A 12679-nucleotide genomic window follows, 5' to 3' on the forward strand; every position below is an offset into this window, starting at 1 on the left:
AGTAGAAATAGTGAGAAGTGAAATAGATTGGATTCTCAATATATTCAAAGGTAGAACTAACAGAATTTTATGATGGATTGGATTTAAAGTTTCAAAGAAATGACTCCAAGGTTTTTGGCCTAACTGGAGTCATCAACCAAATGAAAACGTTCTGGGAAGAGCTGGTTTGGGGTTGTGGGTGGGGACTCCTGACTGGGATCAGGAGTTTAACGTTGGATATGTTTAGCTTGAGATGCCTGTGAAACAGCCAACTTGAGGTGTTGAAGTGAGAGCTGGTTAGTCAAGTCTGAGTCTGGAAGAAGTCTGGATTTATTCAGATTGAGTAATATCATTTAGTACCTGAACCCTCAAATAAGTAGAAGAAAGGAAATTAGTGAGATAAGAACAAACAATAGAAAAGATTTAAAAAGTGAAAAGTTGGTTCTTTTAAAAGGTGAATAAAATTGGTAAAGTCTTGGATAAGACTTATCAAAAAAAAAGTGAAAAATTACCAACATCACAAATGAAAATGGGAAATCATTACAGACTCTACATATATTAAAAGGTAATAAGGAAATATTATAAATAATTTTCTCAACAAATTCAACTTGATGAAATGGACAAATTCCTTAAAAGTCACAACTTGCTAAAGCAGATACAAGAAGAATTAGAAAAATCTTAAATAACTTCATGTCAATTACAGAGGTTGAATTTGTAATTGAAAACTTTCTAACAGTGAAAACTCTGCACCTTAATGGCTGTATCAGTAAATTCTATCAACCATTTAAGTTACAAAAATACTAATGCTACACAGACTCTCAGAAACCAGAGGAGGACAGAACATTTTCTAAATTCTTTTATGAAGCAGCCAAACTCTGATATTAAAGCCTAACAAAGACATTACAAGCAGAGAAAATAACAGACCAATACCCCTCATAAATATAGATGCAAAATTATTTTTTAAAAATATTTACTCATTTATTTTTTTTAGAGGTAACGGGAGGGAGAAAAAGAAGGAGAGAAACGTTGATCGGTTGCCTGTTGCCCTTGCTCCTACCGTGGGACCAAACACACAGCCTAGGCATGTGCCTTGACCAGGAATGGAACCCGCAACCTTTCACTCTGCGGGTCAACACCTAACCAACTGAGCCACACTGGTCAGGGCAATGCAGAATTCTTAATAAAATTTTGCTACTTAAATCCAGCAAAATATTAAAAGGTTAATGCACAGAGGCCAAGTGGGGTTTTAGCCTAGGAATACAGGTTGGTTTCACATTTGAAAATCAGTCATTCACTACATTGACATAGTGAAGGAGAAAAACCATATATCATCTCAATAAGTGAAGAAAGGGGCACTTGACAAAATTTAAAACCCACTCATGATAAAGATTTTTAGCAAACTATAAAAAGAAACTTTCTAAATCTCATAAAGAGCATCTATGAAAAACATATCAACAGACATCCTCTATTTACTGTGTAAGAAAAACAAATAAACATCGTATAAATTAGAAAGAAAGAAATAAAATTGTTTATTTGCAGATGACGTTATTGTATATATAGAAAATCCCATGTAGTCTACAAAACAATATACTAAGTGAATTTAGCAAAGTTACAGAATTCAAGTTCTGTAGGAAAAAAAATTATTTTTAAGTTAGTAATGAACAGTTAGAAGATGCATTTAAAAATCTGTTTATATCAATATCAGAAAATCAAATGTGTAGTAATAAGTCTATTGTAAGAAATTAAATAAGTAGAGATACATCACATTTATGGATTGAAAGACTAAAAATTGTTAAGATGTCCATTCTCCCCATATTGGTTTTTAATTTAATTCAGACCCTAACAGTATACCAGGAAGTTTGGGTTTAGTTCTTGGAAAAGACAAACTGATCCTAAAATTTATATGGAAATGCAGAAGTCCTGTACTAGCCAAAACAGTCTTGAAAAAGCAGGTGGTCTCATACTCTCTGATTTCAGAACTCTGTATAAAGCCACAGTAATCAGGACATTGTGGTAAACAAGTAGATCAGTGGAACAGAATAGAGTTCAGAAATAGACCCACATGTATGGAATCAATTTTTTTTTTTTTTGACCAGGGTACCTAAGTCCATTGGGGAAGGGAAAGTCTCTTTAATAAATGGTGCTGATATCTCAACCCCTATTTCATATTTTACACACAAAAATACTAAGATGGATTATAGATCTAAATATAAAACCCAAAACAATAAAACTTCAAGAAGAAAGATTTTCTTCACAACCTTGGGATAGGCAAATATAACTTGGACATGACACGAAGGAACTAATCATAAAAGAAAAAACTTGATAAATTGGACTTCAGTAAAATTAATATTTCACTAATACATTATTAAAGAATAGGCAAGCCACAGACTAAATAATATTTGCAGTAGATGTCACTGACAGAGGACTGATAACTAGCATATATAAAGAACTTCAATTGTATATATAGGGTGGGCTAAAGTAAGTTTACAGTTGTGAGTGTGCAAAACAGTTTATTCTTGTATCATTATTGTATTATGTGTACTATAACTGTAAACCTATTTTTGCCCACCCCTGTATCTTTAACTCTTCCTTTCATCCTCTATTTTCCTCACTCTTGCTCAGATTGTTACTTTTGGAATATTTGTCCAATTTCTGACCTTCGAAGGATTATTAATCAGGACTTACATATGTTCATGTGGTTGATACTTGAAATTTTAAAGGCGGAAGCATAGGTGTATCATACATCCTGAGGAATCAGGTATCAACTGCTCAGGCCTTGCAAATTGCCAAGCACCTCCATTGAGGCTAACTCATTGGTCTCCTCTTTCCTTTAACTTGCCTGTTTCCACTATACCCATTCAAAATAAATATAAATAGTTCTACAGTTTTACCAATTTGTTAAATGACCAGTGTTGCAGTAATATTTTCTTATTTATTTTGTCATTGTTCAGTTACAGTGTCTGTTTTAAACTAACTGACTGGCTAGCCTGGGGATCTAATTAACATTTATAATGTTATTTCAGTGTAAAAAAGGTGTTTGAGCCTTTATAATTACCTAACAATATAATCATATGTGATCGTAGAATCCCAGTCTAACTTGTAATTTATGAATGCCCTATACATAATCATCATGCTTTTTTCCTCAGAGTTTGATTTACACACCAGGGACAGGTGTTTCACAATACATGTATTTGTTTTCGAAATGAGATACTTATGTACTGAGTTCAGTAACTGTCCAGGGCACCGATCTGTCCATATGTGAGACTCCCAAATGAGTGGTTTTCTTCTTTATTTTAGTTGAACAGTTGTTTGTTAATAAACGCATATTTTAATAAATTTTAAAAATAATTCCAAGACTTGTTCTAGTGTTTTGGAAAAGATGAGCAGTCCAATAGAAAAGTCAGCATATTCTTTAATCTAAATGTGTTGTTCTTCTTGCTACTATTTGGTAAATAGACTTAAGTGCAGAGACATACAGTGGCTAATAAATGGTCAAAATTAGAGAAGTTATTTTCCTCTAATCTGCGTAGCCAGTTAATTTGCTCTGTTTTTCTTTTACAGTTTCAGCTCCTCGCTTCAGCTCTATTCAAATCTGGTTCAGATTTTACAGCTCTAGGTAAGTATTCCAGTGTAGATTATTCAGCCAGATGCCCTAGCCTTGAGGGGGCTGAATTTTGGTGTCTTTTAAATGAAACATCAGATGAGATGTTCATCTAAACAGTGGAATAAGTTTCAAGGTAGAATGCAAAATTTCTGTTAACCTGCTACAAGGTTATTTTCCAAGCATTAGTCACCAGTTCATAAATCTGTTTGCTTTTCCTGTTATACCAGTTGCTTCATCATTGTGCAAACAGATGACAATAGAAGCATGATCAAAATAAATGAACTTGTATAGCACTGTTTTAAAATGCAAGCTGTATTACTGGATGTACTTAGTATGAGATAACACTTGTTGGTTGAATGGTTTTTCCTCTCACTTTGTTCTTTGTGGAGTGGTAAGGTGTCAACAGAATGGCACTGGGGTAAGCGATGAAATAAATCATCTGGGAACAGAAAATGAATTATCTGTTTCCTGAATATGGGGATTTTTATATGGCGGTTATCTTAGTTCAAGACAAATTGTACTTGAAATTCAGGTGTTTCTTAAAAGCACAAAGACTGATGTTTCTCAAACATCAGTTTTCATTTAGGAGTACTCTCATTTAGTATTAATGAATTATTAGAGTAAACGACACTGTAGTAAAGTGGGGAATTTGTAGAAGTTGCAGAACCCAGAGCTTTAATCAGGTGAATTTTCAAGGATCTTTTTGTTAGAGGAAGTGACTACTATAGCATCACTTTTCAACGAGGTAGTAGCCTTTTGCAGTATGGGAATTTCCAGTTTTTCTCTTGTTATTGTAGAATGTGGTCACAAGGTGAATGCATATTAATCCCATTGATGACAGCGGTGTTATTATATGCCTGAGAGTTAAGTAGCAAGTCTTGAAGTTTTCTATTATAAATACTACTCTTTATCTCTGGAATAAAATAACACTTGAGGTATCAGTTTAATTTCATTATTCTTTGTCCTTTTGTCTCTTAAAGGTGAACCCATACCTCAAAGAGGAAAAAAACACCATATGTAATTGTGGTGTTTTTCAATGGGGTGGGAAAGAACAGCAGTATTCCTTGGGGTCTTGCCCTGTCTTTTTCCATAACGAGTAATTAAGTTTTCTCTGTTGATCAAGGCGACTGCAGTGTGGAGTTCTGTTTCCAGGATATGTAGGCTTCCACAGGGCAACACTGAGCAGACTGCTGCTGTAAGACATGACTCCAGCAGGCTCTTCTAAAACTTTAGATAGTTGTTTGCAACTGTCCCATACAGTGGAATACATAATGGTGTAAAACAAAATGCTTTCAGACTGTTGGAAATCTCAACCCTGTGATGGAAAATCTAGGTATAAGCACAAATTTAGAAAGTTCATACCCTTTTGAGTTTTATCATTTGAAACAGATTTAGTGATACATGAATTGAGAGCCTGGCACATAGGTATTTACTTTGAATGATTATGTGCCTTGTCATGTATGGAAACCACAGCCCAGAGGCATTATTTTTCCTTTTGGTGGGCAGCACTGACAAGCCTCTGACTGACTTACATTTAGCCTTAGAGCGAGACTTTCTTGGCAGTCATTTAGATATGTTAGACTGTTGTCAGCACATATTTTACCTTTAGCTTAACTCCTTTCTTCTCTCTCTGCCCTATTCACTGCCAGCTAATGTATTTTGTCAGGAACAGTTTGTTTTACTTGGATTTTAAACAAACCTCAAATGCCCCGAGAACAATATAAACACAATAGAAAAAATAGCAAGACGGGAAAATTCCTGTGGGGTTTTGTTTCGTATGTTGCCTAAAGGGAGACAGTATGTTTAACAGTTAAGAGATGGGAACATAGTACAGTGGTTCAGAGTTAGAATCTCAGTGTAGATATCAGCTCTGTCACATGCTAATTTTAAATCGACCTTGAGCAAGTCACCTTTTTAATCATTAATTTCTTCATCTATAAAATGAAGATAGAATACTTATCTCAAGTTGTTGGGGGAATTAAATGAAATAATTATAGAAAACAGCAAAATAAAACACTTAGTAAGTGACCCATTAAGGGCATTATCATTATTAACTCCCTTAAAAATATCATTTTTGTATCATTGGTGAATTTGGATGAGGAGCAAATTCACATTGTATGCTAATTTTAATAAGGAGAAACCTCATATATTATAAATAAGAAGTACTGTGCATAAAAATTTATGAACAAAAGTACCTCTTATAAGTTCCATGCCTATCTAGAGTTCCTGGTTCTCTTTCTTATTCATTTTCTGTTAGATTGTTTTACCTTTATTCCACATAGGATTGAAATTAAATGGGTTATTTCTTGTATAGATTTATACATCTTTAATGTATAGATAAACTGAATATTTTATTTTTTAAATTCTCTAAGAAAAAGTTTGCCTCAGCCTAACTTTCTGACTCCCTTTGGAATTAATCCAATTTATCTTCACTTCTTAGAATTAAAGTATTTGTTATATATTTTTAAATATATTTTACTGATAATGCTATTATAATTGTCCCATCTTTTTCTCCCCTTTACTCTCCTCCACCCTGCACCACCCCCTCCCACCATCATTCTCCCACCTTAGTCCATGTCCACGGCTCATACATATAAGTTCTTTGTCTTCTCCATTTCCCATACTATTCTTAACCTCCCCCTGTCTATTTTGTACCTACCATTTATGCCTCTTATTCCCTGTACCTTTTCCCCCATTCTCCCTCCTCTTCCTCCGTGCTGATAACCCTTTATGTGATCTCTATTTCTGTGAATCTGTTCTGTTCTAGTTTTTTGGTTACTTTGTTTTTGTTTTTTTAGGTTCAGTTGTTGATACTTGTGAGTTTGTTGTCACTGTTCATCGTTTTGATCGTCTTTTTCTTAGATAAGTACCTTTGACATTTCATATAATAAGGACTTGGTGACGATGAACTCCTTGAACTTGACCTTATCTGGGAAACATTTTATCTGCCCTTCCATTCTAAATGACAGCTTTGCTTGGGTATAGAGTAACTTGGTTGTAGGTTCTTGCCTTTCCTGATTTTGAATACTTCTTTCCAGCCCCTTCTCGCCTGCAAGATTTCTTTTGAGAAATCAGCAGATAGTCTTTCGGGAACTCCTTTGTAGGTAGCTGCCTCCTATTCTCTTGCTGCTTTAAGATTCTCTCCTTCTCTTTAATCTTGGGCAATGTAATTATGATGTCCCTTGGTGTGTGCTTCCTTGGTTCCAACTTCTTTGGGACTCTCTGAGATTCCTGGACTTCCTGGAAGTCTATTTCCTTTGCCAGATTAGGGAAGTTCTCCTTCATTATGTTCTCAAATACTTTTTAAATTTCTTGCTCTTCTTTTCCTTCTGGCACCCCTATAATTCGGATGTTGGAACATTTAAAGTTGTCCCAGAGGTTCCTAAGCCTCTCCTTATTTTTTTGAATTCTTGTGTCTTCATTCTGTTCTGGTTGAATGTTTATTTCTTCCTTTAGCTCCAACCTGTTGATTTGCGTTCCAGTTTCCTTCTCTTCATTGTTGGTTCCCTGTACATTTTCCTTTATCTCAGTTTTCATAGCCTTCATTTTTTCCTTTTATTTTGCAACCATACTCAGTTTCTGTGATCATCCTGATTACCAGTGTTTTGAGCTCTGCATCTGATAGGTTGGCTCTCTCTTCATCACTTAGTTCTATTTTTTCTGGAGCTTTGATCTTTACTTTCATTTGGGCCATATTTTTTTGTCTCAGTGCATCTGTTACATAGTAAGGGGTGGACCCTTAGGTGCTCACTGGGGCAGGGCAAATTAGTCACTGTTGTCACCCTGTCTGTGAGGGAGGGATCTGAAGGGAACAGTGCCTCTTGGTCAGCTCTCTGCTGGCTTTTAGTCACTTCCCCTGCCACCCACAAGCAAATTGGGCCCTTCTGGTGCTGATTCCCAGGTGGGTGGGTTTGTATATGTTCTAGGGCCCTGCGATTCTCTCCAATGAACTGTCCTATGAGGCTGGGAGTTTCTCCCACCGCCGCTGCACCCCCCACAGGTTTTTATAGTCAGAGGCTTTGAGGTTTTATTTCCTCTTGCTGGATCCCTGGGTTGCTTAGTCTGTCTTGCTCCCCTGGTTTATCTGCATGAGAATGTGGGACTGCCCAGTCCAACAGCCACCACCTTGCCCTCCCTGGTGCTCCTGCTGCCCCTTGCTGTGAGTTCTCGCCACCTGGCTGCCTGTCTGTGCCCCTCCTACCAGTCTGGATGAATGTTTCTTCTTTAACTCCTTGGTTGTTGGACTTTCAAATCGTTTAATTTTCTGGCAATTCTGGTTACTTTTTGTTTTTAAATTTGTTGTCCTTCTTTTGGTTGTGTGAGGAGGCAAAATGTATCTACCTACGCCACCATCTTGGCCGGAAGTTCTCTCAAAGTATTTGTTAATGTTATATATAATTTAAAGGATTAGAAAGATAATGATTTATAAGTTGCTGGCATTATCTTAGTTTTGAAAAAAAATAACCTCTACAGATCTTTAGTTTAGAGCTTCTGATGGCTGTGGGCACTTTTAAGCTTGAACTCAAACATTTTGCTAATTTTAAGAGCAGTGTCTTGTTACCAGAAAGTATGCTTTCGATCAATAAAGCGTATTTTCAGCAAGGTATGTTTCAAGTAGGAGAAATCTGGCCTATAGAACATACCACCTTTTTTGGTCTTCATACTTCTCTTTATAAGTTTTACAGCCCAAATATGAGGTGCAAGTATGAATTCAGATAAATATTTAAAACATTTTATACCTCAGGTAGTATTTTTTGGCACTGTGTGACATTTGTGAATAAGTAGCCTTAAAAATTTCACAGAATTCACTATCTCCTTTTAGCCCACCAGATTTAGATTTCAGCAAGATATTTTCTTCAACCTCCCGTCTATAACTCATATGTTTAGAGATACTTTTTCTATAATAATATGTTTATTATTAGGAATAGGAAGTATAAGTAAAGAAACTTGTATCCAGGAGAAAATGAGAATTTTTGCTAATACTACTACTTTACCATAAATAGGAAAAGCTACCTACTTCTGTGTAGTATGTTAACTTAAAAATATATTCCCAATAGTTTACTTTCTTTTTAGAGCAGTCATTGTCTTCAGTCCTGGTTCTAGAGATAAAGTGATAGCTAATATTTATTGAGCACTTACTATGGGGCCAGGTACTATTCTAAGTACTTCACATGTCATTACTCATTTAATCTACATAGTAACCCTATGAAGTAACTACTATTATGATCCCCTTTTATATATGAAGAAACTAGGTCACAGGGAGGCTAAAATAACTAGTCCAGGGTTGGTGCTAGTGAGTGGTAAAACCAGGATTCAAAACTTAGTAGTTTGAGTTTATAGCTTATTCCTAAACCACTAACTATTCTACCTTTCATTGAGCTTCACCTGTTTTCACCATTCTGTTCAGTTCCTCATTTTATTTTATGGTGAAAATGAACTGAGAGAAACAGTAATTAGGATGGAACGTGACATTTAGAATCAATACAACCTTTTTTTGTCCTAACTCTGACATTTAAGTAGTCGTGTCACTGTTGCTGAGTTTGCCTAGTGCTCTACCCCTCTTTACTGTATTTTTAAAAAAGATCGACTGCAGATAAAACTTAAGATTCTCCTTGACCAATTTTCCTCAGTCTCTCTCTGCACTCCTCATGTGTATCCATTCATACCTGACAGATCTTTACACAAACACAGCCATGTACCCAGATGTAGAGATACAGTTGGTTCTTGTTACTTGCTATAGTTACATTCTGTAGAGTTACCAGAGCACTGAATTAGTGAATACTGAAGCATTCCTCCTCCAGGACTTACAGAGTTAGGTCGCTGCAAGCCTCTGGGTACAACATTTTCATCAACCTATCAATACGTAACCTTGTATCATGTGTGTTTCTGTTTAAAAATACCTAATTTATATATTTATATTGTTGATTCATTAACATAGAACTCAAACAATGGCATTATAAACTCATTTTTAAACAAAGCTTACTTAACACACAAATTTTTTCCATAAGGCACATCACGGCCTTCTTGCACTTAGGAACATAAGATACCACTTTAGCACTACATGTAGAGGCCATTGTAAACAGTGTAGTCACCAAAAAAGGCACAAAAGTGCCAAAAACATGGCACTGATAGACTTTATACCATGAGAGCTAAAACAAGAAGGCAGAGTGTCACCTAATTTGACCTCAGCTGAGAGCGTGTACATGTGGTGACTCAAATTTTTGCTGCTCTGAGCATGTCTGGAGTGCCACAAGATTGATTGTGGGATTACAAATACATTTTAGTAAGGCAAATGCTCAAATATGGAATCTGAGAGTAATGAGGATTGACTGTACGAGGTCTGTCCAGAGGGTATCCAGCTATGTAATATGAAAAATAAAGACATTTATTGAAGATAAAAGATACAAGAAACACTGTACATAGGACAATGATACCTCAGTCCTCTTCCATTTAGGCACCGTGGGACCTCACACAGTTCTTGCAATCACCATCAGCTGCCCCATCATATTTTCCTGAATCTCACTGATAGTCTGAAATCTCTTCCCTTTCAAAGGTGATTTTAGTTTTGGGAAAAGCCGGAAGTTGCAGAGTGCCAAAGCTGGGCTCCAGGGGGACGGAGTCACCTGGATGATTTGATGTTTCACCAAAAAACTGCACAAGACGTGATGCATGAGCAAGTTCATTGTCGTGATGAAGCTTCCAGTCACCAGTTGCCCATATCTGTGGCCTTATGAATCATCCAAATAGTTTCTGTGGAGGAACATTCAACCATAATGCAAAATTTGGTGCAGATTCCTTACTGTACTCGCTCAGTCATTTTGAATATGATGGCCACACAGTACACATGCTCACTCAATGGCACCTGTTGCCCCCACTGACTAATACGGTGAAGTTGTCATTGTTCATGCATGTGCATTCCAGTCCACTCTCCTTGGCTGCCAGGTTACATCAATGTCAGGCAAGCCATTCTTGTTATATTAACAGTGGTGGGACTTTTTCCAGACAGGCCTCAAATATATGCATGTGCACACTCACATAGATGTATGGTGTTGTGTGTTCTGGTTTTATTGTATAATGTAAAGTATGTATTCCGCATTGTAAACTTAAAATTTCATGATGTGGCTTGGAGATGTTTGCATGGAACTGCACTAGATCTATTGTATTCTCATTAAGTGATATGTAGTATTCCATAATAGGGGTCGGGTCTACCATAATTTAACAGTTCATCTAATGATAGTGTACATTTCAATGTCCTTATTGGTAATGGGTGAAGAAAAGTAAAAGATGTTCTTTTGAGGATTAAATGAACTTAGCATGTTACCTACAACTTAATAAGCACTCAGTGAATATTAGTTAATAAAAATAAATAAATGGGCTTTGGAGTCGGATAGGCAAGTGTGTTCACATTCCATATTCTTCCTTTACCAGCTGTGGGGCCTTATTAAATTACTGAAAGTTCTCTCAACTTTCCCATGTGAAAGTGGAATTTATAATAAGTGCTTCATTGTTTTTAATTTTTTTATGACAACTAAATGCACTCATACATGAAATACCTAGCACACAGTAGGGACTCTAGTGTTTCCTTCCTTCCTAAATTATTTGATATCATGAAAATGATATTACTTCAATAGAATACTATCACAGAATCAATAGCTTCTCTTAAGAATAAAACATACCCCAACATTTTCACAAGTAAAGGAAACAAGAGGAAAACCCTGAAGTTAAATACAAAGAGAAACAAACAGACCTGTCTGTCAAATTAGTAGTAATATCACCAGACAGTGGGGGCTGGAATTAAACCTTTTTTGTACAGTGCTTGGACTGTGTACTCTCCGACGTGATCTAAAAACAAAAGGAAAGAATCTTGAGTTTTTGGTGGTAGTGGCAATGAGTATAGTAATTCTGAACCATGTTTTGTGTGTATTTTAGGTTAAGCAAATTAGTAAGTATGATGTTGCTGGGAGTTGGTTTCCTTAGTGAAAGAAAGGAGATATAAACATGGAATGGGATAAGGAAAAGAAGAATCCTGTGAGGTTCTTAAAAATTTGGAATTAGCAATAAAAACATGATTCTGTTTTTAAAAAGCTGTATGTAATGTGTATAGATACATGTATAGACCTAGAAACAATACCACCCTTAGTAAATAGCGCAGCTGATCTTGGTTTCTAGATGTGATTCACCACTAAAAGGCACTAGGGCCCTTAGAAAAATAGCTGACTCCAGAGCTGTGAAGATGATCTTGGCTATCAGAAAATAAGGAAGTGCTCAAATTTCATAGGGATGTTTCAAAAAGACAGGAGCTCAAAAGAGCTCTCGCCGGCCAAACCTAGGACCACATCAGTATTAAAATGAGCAATGACAGTAATGAATATAACAGTGAACAAGAAAAGGATCCATTAATGCATACAAACAAAAAATGGAGGGAGGGTCAGAAGCATGAAAAAGAAAAGGAGTGAAATATCCTCAGTAGACTAGAAAAGGAAAATGCGAGGAAAAATCCATTAGTGACTAAAGCGCCAGTTGTTGGGCTGGGTTCGTTCCACATCAGTGCATTTAAAGTGCTGCCAAGTAGGGAGAACTCAGATCACGACCTGTGTCTTTGGTTTTAAAGCCTGTTTGGGTTTGGGTTTTTCCATCATATATTGCTGCTTTCCTCCACTGTCTTTTCTGTTACGTGTTGAGTTTTAAACACAATTAATGAATTTCTTTGTATCTCTCCTTCACCAGGCTTCTCAGATGTGGATCACACCTATGCTCAAAGAACTCAGCTCTTTGACACCTTGGTAAATTTCTTTCCCGACAGTATGACTCCTCCTAAAGGCAACCTGGTCGACCTCATCACGCTGTAACTGAAGAGTCACTGGCCAGAAATGGAGAACAGGAGTCTGCTTTCAGTATTCTGGATGTCAACTCTATTGACCGACACTTAGGCTGCAGTGATCGAGGACTGCGCCAGAATTTCGAAGGGACCTTCACCATCACAAGTTCTAACCCGCTTTCGTCATACCTGACCTCAACCCCATTCTCCTCGTCCCATTCCTCAATTAGGTTAATAATAAAGTGAAATTGGTGTACTTTCCATTCAAATATATATAT

The 12679-nt window shown here is 36.4% G+C and overlaps 1 protein-coding gene across 12 annotated transcripts in view; it reads left to right on the forward strand.

Moving 5' to 3' along the window:
- Window positions 1-12679, forward strand: part of MKLN1 (muskelin 1) — a 322457-nt gene extending 309778 nt beyond the window's left edge. For 11 of the 12 annotated variants that reach the window (XM_071221698.1, XM_071221699.1, XM_071221696.1 and 8 more), the window contains 2 exons: window positions 3541-3595; window positions 12311-12679. In XM_071221698.1, coding sequence (XP_071077799.1) covers window positions 3541-3595; window positions 12311-12432 — 177 coding nt within the window. In that variant the 3' untranslated portion in view covers window positions 12433-12679. The remainder of the gene's footprint in view (window positions 1-3540; window positions 3596-12310) is intronic. The other variant, XM_045191089.2, reaches the window with a different exon arrangement.

The sequence above is a fragment of the Desmodus rotundus genome, chromosome 6, assembly GCF_022682495.2.
Source record: "Desmodus rotundus isolate HL8 chromosome 6, HLdesRot8A.1, whole genome shotgun sequence".
Lineage (NCBI taxonomy): Eukaryota > Metazoa > Chordata > Mammalia > Chiroptera > Phyllostomidae > Desmodus > Desmodus rotundus.